General features: G+C 42.7%; 1 protein-coding gene across 1 annotated transcript; it reads right to left on the bottom strand.

The window, feature by feature from the left end:
• Positions 1-13898: 13898 nt before the first annotated feature.
• GDF15 (growth differentiation factor 15) lies at positions 13899-16118 on the bottom strand. The gene is made up of 2 exons (XM_027853293.1): positions 15765-16118; positions 13899-14907 (listed from the first exon to the last, which is right to left on the bottom strand). The coding sequence occupies exons 1-2, from the start codon at positions 16108-16110 to the stop codon at positions 14189-14191; spliced, it is 1065 nt and encodes a 354-aa protein (XP_027709094.1). The 5' UTR covers positions 16111-16118; the 3' UTR covers positions 13899-14188.
• Positions 16119-16258: the final 140 nt, after the last annotated feature.

Genomic DNA, 16258 nt, shown 5'->3' with positions numbered 1-16258 from the left:
ACTTACTAACTGTTTGATCCTGGACAAGTCACTTAACCTCTGTTTCTCTTAGTTTTGTCATCTGTAAAATGGGGATAATAATGATACCTTCCTCACAAAGTTGTTGTGAGTATCAAATGAGTATACAGATATAGATATAGCATCTTGCTACATCCTCAAGGTGCTGTAATACACATATACTAGTTATTATTATCCTTCAAAACCCTGAAAATAGTAATATGTACATGAGCTGATGGACCGCAATGCACGGCCGCCATCTTTAACTTGATCAGTGCTCTCTTAAGACAGAGGTTTAACTAAAGGCTCTTTCAGTACATTTATCTGAGGGGCAGTTCTTTTTTCCTCAGGTGCTTTGAGCACCTGTGTCTCTCCTGGAGCATTTGTATCTGAGGCACTAGGCTACTTCTCAAGTTACATTTATTGGAATTCCTTACACAAAGGTCTTTTTTCTGCCTCTTTCAGTAAGATATTCACACAACATAATTTATACCGCATTACTTGAATGACTGTCCAACAGCAACCTCCTTCCCTGCTCCTCCACTGAATGCTCTTTCTTCTCAAGAGGAGAGAATCTTGAGCTCAGAAGAGGAAGAGTTCAGACCATCCCTAAGCAACCTCACTCAGTATTGTTTTTTAAAATGTGGTCTTTGCACAGTGGGAGGAGTCCAGTGCATGTGCAGATGCCACCAGGTGTTTTTTGGTTTTTTTTTTGGCTGATGTAACCTCTGGGCGTAGCCAGGAAGGAATGAGAATAAACATTTATAGAGTGCCTACTCTATTCCAGGCACTGGTTAAATACTTTTTACAAATATTATCTCATTTAAGCCTCACAACAACATTGCCAAGTTATTATCCATGTTTTACTGTTGAGGAAACTGAGGTAAACAGCAATTAAATGTCTTGCCCAGGGCCATGCAGCTAGTAAGTGTCTGAAGTTAGATTTGAACATACAGGGTCATAAGATATGCATAGTTTAGTGACTTTTAGGGCATAGTTCCAAATTGCCCTCCTACCAACAATTCATTAATAGACCCAAACACAGCCCCTGCAATAATTCCCATTTTCCTTCTTGGTCATCCTTGCCAATTTGACAGGTATGATGTGGGATCTCAGAGTTGGTTTCATTTGTATGGTTCTTTTTTTTTGTGGTCTCTAATTGGGAACTATGTTGCTTGGCTTTTCTACTGTGAGTAGCAGTTAGATACTGATATCATGTTTCAATGCCTTTCCACAGATCTTCAATAGTTCTCTCAAGTAACTTCTGCCATGGTGGTTTTCAACATTAGCCCTTAAGGACATTCCTGAATAGTGCACCTTTCCTCATATGGCTCTTACCACAGCCTCTGTAGCCACATATGTGTGTATACATATATACCACATGTGTGGTAGCACAGAAATATTTTTACGTTTTCTATCAAATACTTTGGTAGAATGCATTTGTTGATAATGGTTATATTATGTACTGACTTTTAAAAATGACTCTTAAAATTTGTTGATAATGGTTATATTATGTACTAACTTTTAAAAATGACTTTTTGGTGTAATCAGTCTGCTAGTAGGATTTATGCCATCGAATTTTTAAAAAAGGCTTTTTAGAATTCCAGTCTATGAATGCCTATCTCCTTTTGAAAATCATTTGAGATGTTGGTTCTGTTTTTTTTGTCATCCATTTCATTGTTAAGTCTAATTTGTATTAAATGGAGATTTTCAATGGTTATGCTTTTCAACTTCTTTCCCTTCATATTTTAATATCTTAATTTTATTGCTCATTTTATCTAATCTATTTCTTGTAGTTGTACTGCACCGGTCAATATGTTGTTGTGTGACTTGGAGCTGTGTGTTATTGACAAAAAGGGAAATTCAGCCCTTATCTATAACTGGAGAGATTTGTTCCCAATTTTGTCATAATGTAGAACTGAAACATTTTTAAAATTAATTTTTAAAAATGAGGATCTATCTTTTCTCCCTTCTGCCTTGTCCACTGCCTAATTTGGAAAGCAAGAAAAGCAAAATCCCTTGTTACAAACATACTATAGTCAAATAAAACAACCCCCCACATCAGCCACGTCCAAAAATAATTTCTCATTCTGCACTCTATCACTTCTCTATGAAAAGGTGGGTGCTCTGGATCCATCATGAGTCCTTTGGAACTATGGTTGGTCATCAAGTATTGCTCAGAGTTCCTGTCTTTCAAAGATGTTTGTGTTTACAATATTGTGTTGTCATTGTATACATTGTTCTCCTGGTTCTGCTCACTTCACTTTGTGTCAGTTCACCCATGTCTTCCCAGATTTTTCTGAAATCATCCTCTTCATCATTTCTCATAGCACAATAGTATTCCATAATTTTCATATGCCATAACTTGTTCATCCATTCCCCAATTTATGGGAGTACTGACATATAATTAAAGTAATTTTATCTTCATTCCATGTATTCTCATGGTTCATTTCATGTACTCTCACAGTTTCCCTGATTTTGTGGTCAGCACCATCTGTGGTGAAGCATTTTTAGTGGTGTGATATTGATAGTTCTGATTTATTCCAATGTATCTTGCTTTCTTGTGATACCAGAACAAGGCAGAACTCTACTCTTCTATATCAAATTGATCATCATGTTGTCCCATCTATTTTTTTAATCTTGGGAAAATTTATATCACACTGACCAGGGTAGTGATCAAATCAAGGGTATCATTAGAGCCCAGTTCATCAATATTCCAGGATTCCTGTCAGGCTTTCACACTACTATCATGGTCTCAAGGCACATGAAATCCATGCCATCTGCCACCCTACTTGGCATTGCCCTACTTTGCCTGTCCCCATCCCACCCCAATTCCAGGGACAATGGGTTAGACTTTGAGGAAGCTGTAATTATTATCCTATGAAACCTAGATTTCCCCGGCTTTCTACATAGACCATCCCCATCTTCCTCTTTAGCCACTACAGTGGTGAAGGAACCTTCTAGTTGGGTTGGAAAATGACCAGGTGACTAGGTAAACTCCTACCAGACATACTCTGAGAAAATCTGGTCCCCTGAGTGGCGAAGAATTCTCTATTGACTGGAGTGTCGATCTGGAGTTTGGTATGGGCTTGAGGTCAGAAGTGGCTGAAAGAGATGCATGTCTAGGCAGAGTAAAAATAATCACAGAATATCAGAAGTGGACGGATCCTCGGAATATAGAATGTCAGAGCTGTAAGGGCCCTTAGAACATAAAATGTCAGAACTGGAAGTGGTCTTGGAGAATATCTAGTTTCTTCCCTATCCTTATTTTATAGATGTGGAAATTGAGGTCCAAAAAGGAGGAAAGATTTGCCCAGGAGGGGACAGAACAGGGAAACAGGGCTATGTGTGTGTGTAGCGGGGCAGATGGGTTCAAACATTTTCTTCCCAACACCACACCATAGTAGTTGAGATTTACTTTTATCAAAGTCCTGCACTTTCTTGACCTTTGACTCTATCCCTCCCCCACTATTCTTTCTCTCTCTCTCTCTCTCTCTCTCTCTCTCTCTCTCTCTCAACCAGGGGAATGAGCATCCAAGTTTGTTTGGGAAATAATCAAGTGACCTTTGGGATGGGGAGAACCTCTCCCAGGCTTATTCTGAGAATTCCTGAATCCCTGAGCTGTGGAAAGCTTCTTAGTGAGTAGAGTTTGAAGAGATTTTAGAGTCTTATGTGTACTTGGGAAGAATGAAGGAGGGCAAGCAGAGGAAAGAACTGGACAGGGAGCAATACATGTCAGAACATAATACTCTAATTGGCTGTGTGATCCTGAATAAGTCACTTAGCCTCTTACAAGAGAGACTCTAGAATATAGACTATCAGAGCTGTAAGGACCTTAGAACAGAGAACGTCCAAACCAGAAGGGGCTGTAGAAAACAGACTACGGAACGTCAGGTTTAGGATACATAGACTATAGACTATCAGAGTGGAAAAGGACTGAAACACATCAGGACCCTATGGCCTAGGGGTGCCAAAATTCTAGGCTCCACAAACTAAGTTCAATATTGGGGGTTGGTTCAAGAAGGTAATTTTCTCTCTTTTTTCTCATTACCACAACTCTGGGGAAATCTTTAGATATGGCTTAGATATAGATCATATTTAGTCATCTTAAACTGAATGTGTCCAAAGTGGCACATAAAAGACAGACAGACAGATAGATCTAGATATAGTAAATAAATGGAGGGTAATCTGAAAGGGGAAGGCGTTAGCATCTAGAGAGATTTGGAAGGGCCTCCTACAAAGGATAGGATTTGAGCCAAGTATAAAGAAAACACAGAGAGAGAGGCAAGGAAGGCCAGAATTCTAGGTATGGGGAATAGACAATGCAAAGACAAGGAGATAGGAGTTAGACTGTTGTGTAGGAGGAACAGCAGTGAGGCCAGTGTGGTTAGATCATAGAGTGAGTGGAAAGGAGCAAAGTATGGGAAGATTAAAAAGGTGGAAGGCTACGAAGGGCTTTTTTGGGGGTTTGTTTTTTTTTTGGTGAGGCAGTTGGGGTTAATTGACTCGCCCAGGGTCACACAGCTAGTAAGTGTCAAGTGTCTGAGGCCGGATTTAAACTCAAGTCCTCCTGACTCCAGGGCTGGTGCTCTCTCCACTTTGCCACCTAGCTGCCCCTATGAAGGGCTTTAAAAGCCAAAAAGAGGATTTTCTATTTGATCCTGGAGGTAACAGGGAACCACTAGAGTTGATTGAATAGGCAATTAACATGGTTGGATTTACACTTTAAGAAAATCTGTTTGGCAGCTGGCTGGAAGACAGATTATGGTGAGGAAAGGCTGGTGGCAAGGAGACTAGTTAGGAGGTGATTGCAATGATCCATATGAGAGAGTGGAATGGAGCCATCTCCAGTCGTCCTGATCTGTATCTCACCCCTGGACCCAGATGACTCTGGAGTAGAAAGTGAGGCTGGTCACTTTGCACAGCCCTGCCTCACTGTAATCCAATTCACTTGCAAGTCATGACATGGCTTTCCTGATGTCATGGTCCTCTTCAAGAACGAAGGACAAACAACAATGAGAGGTGATGAAGGCCTGAACTAGAGTGGTGGTTGTGCCAGTAGAGAGAAGAGAAGTAGAGAAGAGACGGAATAAAAATAGGAACAACATGATTTGGCAGCAGATCAGGTATGTGGAGGTAACTGAGAATGAAATGTCAAGGATGACACTAAGCTTGCAAGCCTGGGTAATTGGAAGAATGCTGGTATCCTTGACAATAATAAAGAAGTTTGAAGAGTTTTGGGTAGAGAAAGATGAGTTCTATTTTGGAAATGTTGACTCTGACTATGTCACTCTTCTGTTCAAAAAGTCCCCGTGGTTCCTATTGCCTTTAGGATCAAATATAAAGTAGTCTTTTTGGCATTTAAAATTCTTAACAATTGGACTCAGACTTATTATGCTCAAGGTGCATGGTAGAGATTAATCACCCCAAATCACCCAAAACCCTGAACCAAATGAGGGGTGGTAGGATGACGTGAAAGCAGGAAAAGCGAGGGTTTCTTCTGACTTCCAGATTCAAGAGAATAGATGTGTCAGTCCAACACTCTTCAGGTCTCTGAAGGGAGGGAGAGACTCTGAGAAGAAGCCAACATGTAGAATCTCAATCATGTCTCAATTACCAGCTTACTATACCAGGCTTCAGGGAATTTCCCCTTGGGTGAAATCTGGGAAGAGGGATTTCTATTTCCCACATGTTGCAGTCCTAGAATGTAACCTTCTAGACAGAGAAGAGAGACTTCCCGAGTAGCACAAACCTTACTTGTTGCCTGGAAAATAGCCTTACATCCAAGAATCCAAGTCAGCCAGAGGAGGGAGATTTAGTAGGCAGTTGCTTTGGGGGAGGTTGCCTGGAAAACAATCCCAAGTTCAAGGGTTTGGGGAGCTGGCCGTAGAAGAAAAGAAGAGTTCTTGAGCATGTATGTCTCTTAGAGAAAGGAGATTCCTTTGCATCATCTTTATCTTCTGCTGGATGGAAAAAAAATCTATTCTTTACTATATGTATTTATTAACCATCCATCTAACCATGAATTCACTCACTAAATAGGCATTTATTATGTGTCTACTGTGTGTCAGGAATTAGGATACAAAGACAAAAATAAAACAATCTTTGCTCTTAAGGAATATATCCTCTGGGGAAACAATATGTACACAGGTAAGCAAATACAAAGAGATTGACCCAAGATGGCTATAGATGTCACAGGAAATGAGAGACTTGTGTTTGTTATGGGCAAAGCACTACCAACTCATGCCATATATTTGGAGAACATAATAATCCTTCAGATAGAAAGCAAGGGTTTCTAAAAGGCATCTACCTCCCCTACCTATTCTCTCTTCCTGACCTGGTCCTGTTTATCTCTCTTTAGGTAGCCTGGTGGTGCTATGCTCCTGGGGGCTCACTATAATAGTGCTGAACTTAGTGCAGAAACACAATTGGCTTTACTCCTCCTACAATTCAGGATTCCTGGGGGATCCATCCCCCAGGAGCAGAGTTATAAGTAACAGGGACTGCATCATCACACCTGGTGGCAGTTGTTTGAAAACCCATAAGCCCTTTGGACACTGATAGATGGATAATTGTGAACAAACTTTCAAAGACTTGGTCAGCTACCTCACACACGCACCCTTATCGACCCAGATCCAAACAAGCTTTTTGTACTGCTTACAGATACCAGCTTGGAGGGCTTGAGAGCATTTCTGCACCAAGAGAGTGGTCACCAGAAACCAGTCCCATTTGCTAGCAGAGGACTGAATGAGAGGGAGACTTATCACCCCATACACAAGCTAGAGTTTTGGGCTTTGAAGTAGGCAAAGACTACATGGATAGAACAAAGTCACAAATATGCAGTGGCAACAATTAACTGATACATTCTGTTTGTTTGTTTGTTTTGCTAGGCAACTGGGTTAAGTGACTTGCCCAGGGTCACACAGTTAGTAAGTGTCGAGTATCTGAGGCCGGATTTGAACTCAGGTCCTCCTGACTCCAAGGCCAGAGCTCTATCCACTGTGCCACCTAGCTTCCCCCTAACTGATAACATTCTGAGCAGTGTAAAGTTAGAAGTTGTATGCCAGAGATGGGTAGCGGTACTAGCTAATCAGCATACTCTACCAGCCAGGGAAGTAGGCAAATGCCCTGCCCTGCAGGCCACAGAATACTAAAGCTACAGGGATACTTAAGGAAGCCGTGAAGCCGTGAAAGCTCCAAGTGAGTCACACGGAGCTAGAGCATAAGCAAAAGGGCAGCACAGACCTCCAGCAGATAGTATGCCAGCAGTATATGTGAATCTCATTTCATTGCTAAAGACCTCACATTCTAGACAAGAAAAGGCTTTTACAGTGGAGGGGAAATGGGGGAAGGTGAGAGGGAATGAGTAAATCTTATTTTCACAGGATTTGGCTTAAGGAGGGAATAACATACACAATGGGGTGTGGAAATCTATCTTACCCCACAGGAAAACAAGGGGGGAAGGGGCAAGAGAGCAGGGGGTTGATAGAGGGGAGGGCAGATTGGGGGAGGGGATAATCAGAAGCAAACACTTCTGAGGAGTGACAGGGTCAAAAGAGAGAATAGAATAAATTGTGGGTAGGATAGGATGAAGGGAAATATACTTAGTTTTTCACAATAGGACTACTATGGAAGTGTTTTGCATGACTACACATCTATAACCTGTCTGGAGATGCTTGCCTTTTCAATGAGGGTGGGTGGGGAGGGAGGAAGGGAGAAAATTTGTAACCCAAAGTTTTAAGAATACATGTTTAAAATAAAAAAAAGACCTCACATTCTAAAGAATTGCTCAGAGGGCTCTCTACTGTTGAAGCAGAGTTGGAGATGTGCAATGAAACATCATACTGGACTGTCACTGATCCCACATATGGTACTAAGAAGCAATTGGTGCTGCCCAATGCATATCACTTTACATCCATGAAAGCTCTGCCTGATGACTTTGGACCCACAAGTCAAGAGAGGACCCTGGAGCAAGTAAGAAACAGATTTTGTTTACCCAAGATGGCTAGAGATGTCACAGGAAATGAGAGACTTGTGTTTGTTATGGGCAAAGCACTACCAGTTCATGCCACGTTTTTGGAGAACAAAAGCACTAGCAATTCTTTGAAACTTGTCTTCACTGACTTTTTAAATTTTAAATTTATTTATTTATTTTTTATTTTTAGCATTCACTTTTATAAGATTTTCAGTTTAAAATTTTCCCCCCTCCCTCCCCTCCTCCCTCCCCAAGAAAGCACGCAATCTATATATATACAATTACACATATTTCCACATTATTCATGTTGTAAAAGATGCATCAAAGCAAAAGGTGCATCAAAGCAAAAGATGCATCAAAGCAAAAGGGACAAACCAAGAGAAAGAAAATCCCTTGACTTTTTAAAAACTATTTTATTTTTTCCCCAATTACATGTAAAAACAATTTTTAACATTCATTAAGTTTTGAGTTTCAAATTCTAACCCTTCCTCCATCCTGTTTCCCTTCCCTAAGATGGTAAGCAATCTGATATAGGTTATACATATGGAATCATGTAAAACATTTTCATGTTAATCATTTTGTGGAAAAAAAACTCAACCAAAACAAAGAAAGAAAGGAAGGAAGAATGGAAGGAGGAAAGAGAGAGAGAGAGAGAGAACTAGATTGCTTCAATCTGCATTCAGACTCCATCAGTTCTTTCTCTAAAGGTAGATAGCATTTTTTAGTCCTTAGGGATTATCTTGGATCATTGCATTGCTCAGAATAGCTAAATCATTCACAGTTGTCTGTCATACAATATTGCTATTACTGTGTACACTATTCTCCTGGTTCTGCTCACTTCACTCTGCATCAGTTCACTTAGGTCTTTCCAGGTTTTTCGGAAATCATCCTGCTTGTCATTTCATATAACACAATAGTAGTCAATATGTGAGCATATATCACAACTTGTTCAGCCATTCCACAATTGATAAACATATTTTTAAATTCCAACTCTTTGCCACCACAAAAAGAGCTGCTAAAATATTTTTATACAAATAGGCTCTTTCCCCTCTTTTTGTTAAAATTTCTTTGGGATACGGACCCAGTAGTGGCTTCATTGGCTTTTTTAAAAAGTTTTTGGTGATGTATTTTGAATTTTTTATCATCATAATTTTTCCCAGCATCTCTCCCCTTCCCATTCCAGAGAGCCATCCCACATATAAAATAGTATTTTAAGACAAAAAAATGGAAAAAGGAAAAAAAATCATCATTGCTTGATTAATATATCAAAAAGTCTAAAAATATGTGCAATGCGCAAAATTTGTATACCTCTAATCTCTACAAAAGAGTGATGGTAGGGTAGGAGTGCTTTCTATCTCTGCTTTTAAGTCATGCTTGTTCTTTGTAATTTTGCAACATCCACTTTTGATTGTGTGTGTGTGTGTGTGTATGTTTCTGTTTGCATTATTATAGTTGTATATATTGTTTTCTTGGCTCTGCTTACTTTACTCTGCATCAGTTCATGTAGATCTTTTCATGCTTCTCTGTATTCCTCGCTTCTGCAGCTTCATACAGTACAATAACATTCCATTATATTAATGGACCACAATTTTCAGCCATTCCCGAACTGGTGGGCATCTACTTTGTTTCCAATTCTTTGATATCACAGATGAGATAATATAATATCATAAAACTAATAATCATAAAACTGATGATACAAAAAGTGCCAATATATTTGGAATCTTTGATTCTGAGGGCATGAATATTTTAATAACTTTGTTTTCATAATTCCAGATTGCTTTCAGTGGTTTTACTAATTTAAAATGGTTTTACTAATTCACAATTCCACCAACAATGTACCAGTGTGTCAGTCTTCCCATAACCCCTCCAATATTGACTATTCCCATCTTTTTCTTTATTTTTGCCAATTTGTTGGGTGTGAGGTAAAACCTAAGGATTCTTTTGATTTGCATTTCTTTTATTATTAGTGATTTGGAGCATTCTTTCATGTGATTGTTAATAGTTTGTAATTCTTCTTTTAAGGACTGTTTGTTCATAACCTTTAAATATATCTATTGGGTAGTCACTTTAGATTATTATTGTATCTATTAATTGTTTATGTAACTTGGATACCAAACTCTTATCAGAAATTTGATACAAATGTTTTTTTTCCCCCATTTTACTCTCCCTTTTTATTCTTGGTGCATCAATTTTACTTCTGTAGCAGCTTTTCAGTTTCATATGATCAAAGTTATCTATTCTATTTTGTGTAAGTACCTCTATTCCTTGTCTGATTAAAAACATCTACCCACAGTTGTGAAAAGTATGTGATCTGTTTATGTCCTAATTTTTAAAAATATTATGATCTTTAATATTAAGGTCATATATTCACTTACAATGTAAGGTAGTATATGGTGTAAAGTGTCAGTCTAAGCCTAATTTCTGCCAGATACTTTCCAGTTTTCCCTGTAGTTTTTTTCCACCCAAATAGAGATGTCTTTTCTAAGTAAATTAAGTTTCTTAATTTATTGAATACTTGGTTATTGAGTTCCATTGTTCTATTGTTTCTTCCTTGTGTCTAGTCTGTTTCATCTGCAGTGGCTTTCTAGCTCTAGGAGGAGAACATACCTTATGAATTGGTGGCAACTGACCATTCTAGGCTTCTCTGCCACACCTCTTGGCTTACTTACCTTGTCACCACCAGTGACTGACTGCCTTAATCAGCCTTACATCTCAACAAGGTGGAACTACTGAAAAGCAAGTATAAAGTTGCTATATTAGCTAATGTATAACTTTGGGGACCTCTGAACACGCTAATTTTGATTCCCCTACTTTTGTGTAAGGCAGCTAGGTGGCACAGTGGATAGTGCTCCAGAGCTGGAGGCAGGAAGACATGAGTTTAAATCTGACCTCAGACACCTACTAGCTGTGTGACTCTGGGTAAGTCACTTGATCCTGTTTGCCTCAGTTTCCTCATCTGTAAAATAAGCAGGAGAAGGAAATGGTAAATCACTCCAGTATTTTTGCCATGACTGAACAACAATTATGCTAATTATTATCCTGATGTTGAATCATCTTTGCATCCCTGGTATGAATTCTACTTGCTCTTTGCTAATTTTTTCTGGACATCTTGCTATAGTCTCCTCACCAGAATTTTATTTGAGACATTTTCATCAATATTCATCAATGAGATCCATGGATCTCTCAGTTCTACTTGACCTTACCATCTGGGCCCCTGAATTCCTTGACCCCATTCTCTTACAGCTGGGGTTACAGTTCTTTTCCTCTCTAACCCCCTCCCCCTCATCCTTACTCAGCCACTTCCATCATCTGCAGCCACTGAAGCTGGATGCCCAGGTACTTGGGAAGATGGTGGGACCAATAACCCATGTGATCTTGGGTTGGTCACCTATCTTCTCATGGCCTCAGTTTCCCAATCTGTAAAATGAGGGGACCTTTAAAGTCCTTTCCAGTTTTAAATCTATGATCTGATGATAACAGGATTCATCAGAGATGGTATAGAGGGTATTCTTATTCAGGTTTAGTTGGACTAGATGGCTACCTTGGTCCTTTCCAACTCTGAGATTCTGAAATTTCAAATGGAAAAGGGCTTTAGAGGTAACCTAGTCTAACACCTTTACTTTACAGAATAGAAGAATGCAGGGCAGGAGGGAAGTGACATGTCCAAGGTCACATATCTACATGCCTGGAACATAGACCTGTTTACAGGTATTCAGAGAAGGGTCAGAGTCACCCTGACCTGTAACTGCCAGAGTAGGCTTATACTGCCCAGTACCTGTTGCTCTGGATACCAGGGGCAGGTCAGAAGTCAGGGAATCCTTACTTGTCAGTCTCCCACAGCCATGTAGACTTTTGACCTAGAGATTAGAAGTGGACGCTTTGGTTAATTTGGCTTGATTCCATTTGGTACATTGCTTCAAAAGTAAGAAAGTCTTCTGCACATGGAGGCATTAGGCCAGCACTGGACCAGCGGGCTGCTGGAAATCAGCCAATGGGACTTTAAAAAGACTTCCCTTCCACCTCACCTGTGACTCAATGACCCCTGCTTTGGGCTGTGTGGCCCTCAAGACTCTCCTGCCATCTATGTCTGTTGGGTGCAGAGGCTGATTCATCCTCCTCTATTTGTGGGTTCATGTTTGGGAGCCCTAAATTGTTGAAAATCTCTTGTCTATCCAGACCTCCTTTTCTTTGTCCCTTCTCTCTTCCATTATCCTTTGTGTACCCCCTCCTTCCTTCCCATGGGAGAGTTAGAGAGGCAAACCTTGGGGTGGTCATCACAGGAGACCTGGTTTCAAGTTCTGACTTTGCTACTAACTTGTCCTTAGTGAAGAGATATTTCAGTATATACATGACCAGTTCTAGTATTCCCAAGATAATCTTCATGAGTTGTTTCAGTCAAAAAATTTCAACTGGGTGATGAACTTCTCTGAACTTAAGTGGACCACTTTTCAGGCATAGTTAAACAGGGGTTCCCTTTGGGTATGGGTTGGACTAGAATTCTGTGATTCTGTGATCTTCAGAGAACAGCCAAGGGCCATCAATTGGGCTCAGAGTTAAAACTTGTAAAAGTGGATTGGTCCAACCAAAGCTTGTCTCTTCCTTCAAGGACTTGGGGTCAAACCTTGGCACAGTGAACAGAGTATGGGACTTTCAGTCAGTCAGAAGGACCTGAGTTAGACTCCTGCCTCAGACACTTAACAAGCTGTGTGATTCTTGGCCAGTCATTTAACCTTTGCCTGCCTCAGTTGCCTCATCTATAAAATGGCCAGAGAACCCATCTTCCAGGGTTCTTCAGAGGACAAAAATGACATCATATGTTAGGTACATAATGGTTACAGTGCTGAACTTGAACTCAGAAATACCTGAGTTCCATATCCTGACTGAGACGTGTGATCTTGGGCAAGTCATCTAACTTTTCTCAGCCTGTTTTGACACCTGTAAGATGCGGAAAATAATAGCACCTCTCTCAGGGTTGCTGGTGAGAATCAAATGAAATAGCAAACGTAAAGCACTTTGTAAATCTTACAGTGCTATATAAATGCTAGCTATAATCATCATCTTCATCATCATCATCATCATCATCATCATCGTCATCGTCATCATCACCATCTTGGACCTGGAGAATAAACAAGAAAACACTTCCATCCTCTTAGTGGGGAGCTAGGAAGGACTGACTACAGGTACAGAATGTTACCTATGCTGTTAGATACTGCCAGCTCATAGGTTGGTCTTGTTTAACTTTTGTGTTTCTCAGTGAATATTCACATATGTAAAACCCAATCACATTTTGATTACTCTCTACCAGGTAATTTCCTCTAACTGGAATAAATCAGGTCCACACATTATTTTCAATGAAAGGGATTTTTGCTATAATCTCTATTGTTATACTGCTATACTATACTTTGCTATACTGGCAAGAAGGCATTCCACTCTTGTGGGACAGAAAATAAGTGTTGTAAAAAAAAAAAAAAGCCTTAAAATTTTTAAAAAGTCTATGGGGGTTCAATGACCTCCCACCCCCACCCCAGGCCATTGTGAGTCATTGAATAAAAGACTTTAGAGGAGGGGTGAGATAATTTAAGATAATAAATAATTATTTCAATAGAACTTTACCTTGACCTAAGAGTTCTTTCCTGACAACAGGTGTGGAGTATTATTAGCCCTATTTTACAGATGAGGCTGAGAACCATTAAGACATTTGACCAAGTCCACAGCTAGGGTCGGCGTATAGAGGGGCTGCCATTATTCTTTTCTGACCAAAACCTTTCCCCTGACCCCAACTCAAGATTTGACATAGTTCAGTTTTAGTATTTATTTTAAATCCACTTTTCAAAGTAACAAAGGATCCATTCTGTAACAGAGGTCATTATAAATACACGCCAGGAAACAAGAGTAGTACAAATCTCCCACCCCCCCATCCCCTCAGCCCCAATAAATAATCAATAAATACATATTTATAAATACAGCTGCTTCTCCCAAGCCAGGGAGGCAGGAAACATAGATGCCATCATTGGCCCCCTTCAGCTCCATTCTTTGGCCACAGCTATATAGGTGCCAAAGGTGATCACCCCCAGCCCTATTCTTCAGTCACTCTGGATTCCAAGTCTAAAAATCAGCTTTGGAATGCCTCGCTAGGCTGGGGAGAAGGGACCCTGGATGTCCGCCCTTCCTATACTGCCAATATCCAGCCTCTCCCACTATGCAGGTTCAACTGGGTCAGGCGCAGTGACAGGCCTTGGGGACCAGGTCTTCAAAGGGCGTGAGCTCCACGTGCCCATCACTGCCATAGTGCATGAGTACCATGGGCTCGTAGGCAGAGGGCACGCAGCAGGGTGGGCCCACAGCAGCGGGGGCCACGCGATGCAGGCGCGCCTTGAGCTGTGCGTGCATGCTCGCCGGTCGGTAGTTGTGTGGGCAGGAGCCCTCGCAGAAGCGCATCTCATAGTCACGCGGCGCCAGCACCCAGTCGGCCCAGCCAAGCTCGTCGAAGGACACGCGCCGCGAGTGGGCGCAGCAGCGGTGCCCGCTGCCCTCTTCGCAGTCTTTGTCGGGCTCCAGCGATCGCGCCCTGCGGGGCTCCCTGCGGGGCAGCCCTTGGAACTTCACGCGCAGGATGGCGCGCGGGGCCTGAGGCTGTCGGAGCAGCTCTCGGGACACGTCGGGAGGCAAAGTCAGGGGCAGCCGCAGCACGGGCCCTGGAGCTCTGCCTTGCTGGAGCCAGCGCTTCAGCGGCCGCGTCAGGTCGAGCCTCAGGCTCTTGGGCTCAGCATGTAACCGCGAGGTGGCCCACTCAGTCGGGGTCCGTGGGGAAGGTGGCAGAAACAGCCGCAGGTGGGCGCGTAGCACCCGCGGCACCTCCCGCATCCCCGCAATCAGAGCCTCCCTGTCGATCAGCAGGTGGAGGCGCACATCGCGGGAGTTCTGACTGAGCTCAACTGTGGAGAGAGGGAAGAGGGAAAGGCGTTAGGGAGCTAATCCACCCTGCCCCAGGGGCTCTCCCAGCCTGTGTTCTGCTCCAGTCACCCCTCTCCACCCGAAACACTGGAGGACAGATTTGGCTTCCAATTCCCTATTCGGCTTCTAGCAAAGTTCTTCTCCACCCCCACGCCACCCCACCCCACCCCACCCCACCCCACCCCACCCCACCCACCAATACCTCCGGTCTGTAAAACTGAAGTAATGATCTCTTTCTCTCTCTCTCTTTTTTTTCACCCAGGCAATTGGGGTTAACTGACTTGCCCAGGGTCACACAGCTAGTAAGTGTTAAGTGTTTGGTCTGAGGCCGGACTTGAACTCAGGTCTTCCTGACTTCAGGGCCAGTGCTCTATCCACTATGCCACCGAGCTGCCCCGGTAATGATCTCTCTTATGGCTTTGTACAGTACGCTTGCGGTCTTCTCAGGATGCATCTAGGCGTGTTTCATGTATCCGATCTCTGCTCCCTTCTCCTTACCCAGGTCCCTAATCCTCGTGTGTCGTTTGGCACTGTCTGAGCCCCAGGGAACGCTGTCCTGCCCAGGAGCTGGGAGCAGAGATGCCGAGAGCCCTAAACTCCAAAGTTAGGAGACCTAGCTAGCTTCTAGTCCTGGCTTTGATGCTAAAAAAGGTTTTTGTTTTTGTTTTTTTTGTTTTTTTTTAAACAACCCAGTCATGAAATAGTTTTAAGATCTCTTCCAACTTTGTCATCCTGCGTTCTACCTTATAATTTCCCCGGGCTGTCTGTACTTTCTACATCCTCTCATCTGCCTCTTTATTCCAATCTCGGTAAGGCTCCGGACCGCCAGATCGCTTACGTTTGGGCGTCAGGATCCGGACCTTGGGGGTGCTGGGACCCGAACTGCGACCCGAGCCCGTCGCCTCCTGGCTCCCGTTGGTTCTCAGCTGGGCCAGTGCCTCCTCGTAGCGGCGCTGCAGCCTCCAGACCTCGGCTGCGCTGAGAGGCAGCGGGCGCGCTTTGGGGGGCGCGGACAGCCCGAGCCGGGCCAGGATGGCGCTGCGGATGGCTCCTAGCTGCACGCGGTGCTCATGGTCCTCTGGCGGCGGCTCTGCGCCCCTGCACGGAGGCGGTGGCAGGAGCAGCAGCAGCAGTAGCGGCGGCAGCAGCCGCAGCTGACTGGGGCGCAGGGAGAGACTCACCATTGCGGAGACAGGACAGCAGCGGTGGAGAATGAATGGGCTTGACCCGGCTTGTCCTTATATTGGGCTGGACTTTGACGCCCCTTCCCCCCCCTTCCCCGCCCCCTTCAGGTTCTCCGCCCCAGCCTTTAATTGGGAGTAAACAAAACGG

The sequence above is a fragment of the Vombatus ursinus genome, unplaced genomic scaffold, assembly GCF_900497805.2.
Source record: "Vombatus ursinus unplaced genomic scaffold, bare-nosed wombat genome assembly UNPS02009918.1, whole genome shotgun sequence".
NCBI lineage: Eukaryota > Metazoa > Chordata > Mammalia > Diprotodontia > Vombatidae > Vombatus > Vombatus ursinus.
This window is presented reverse-complemented; position numbering and strand designations above follow the sequence as displayed.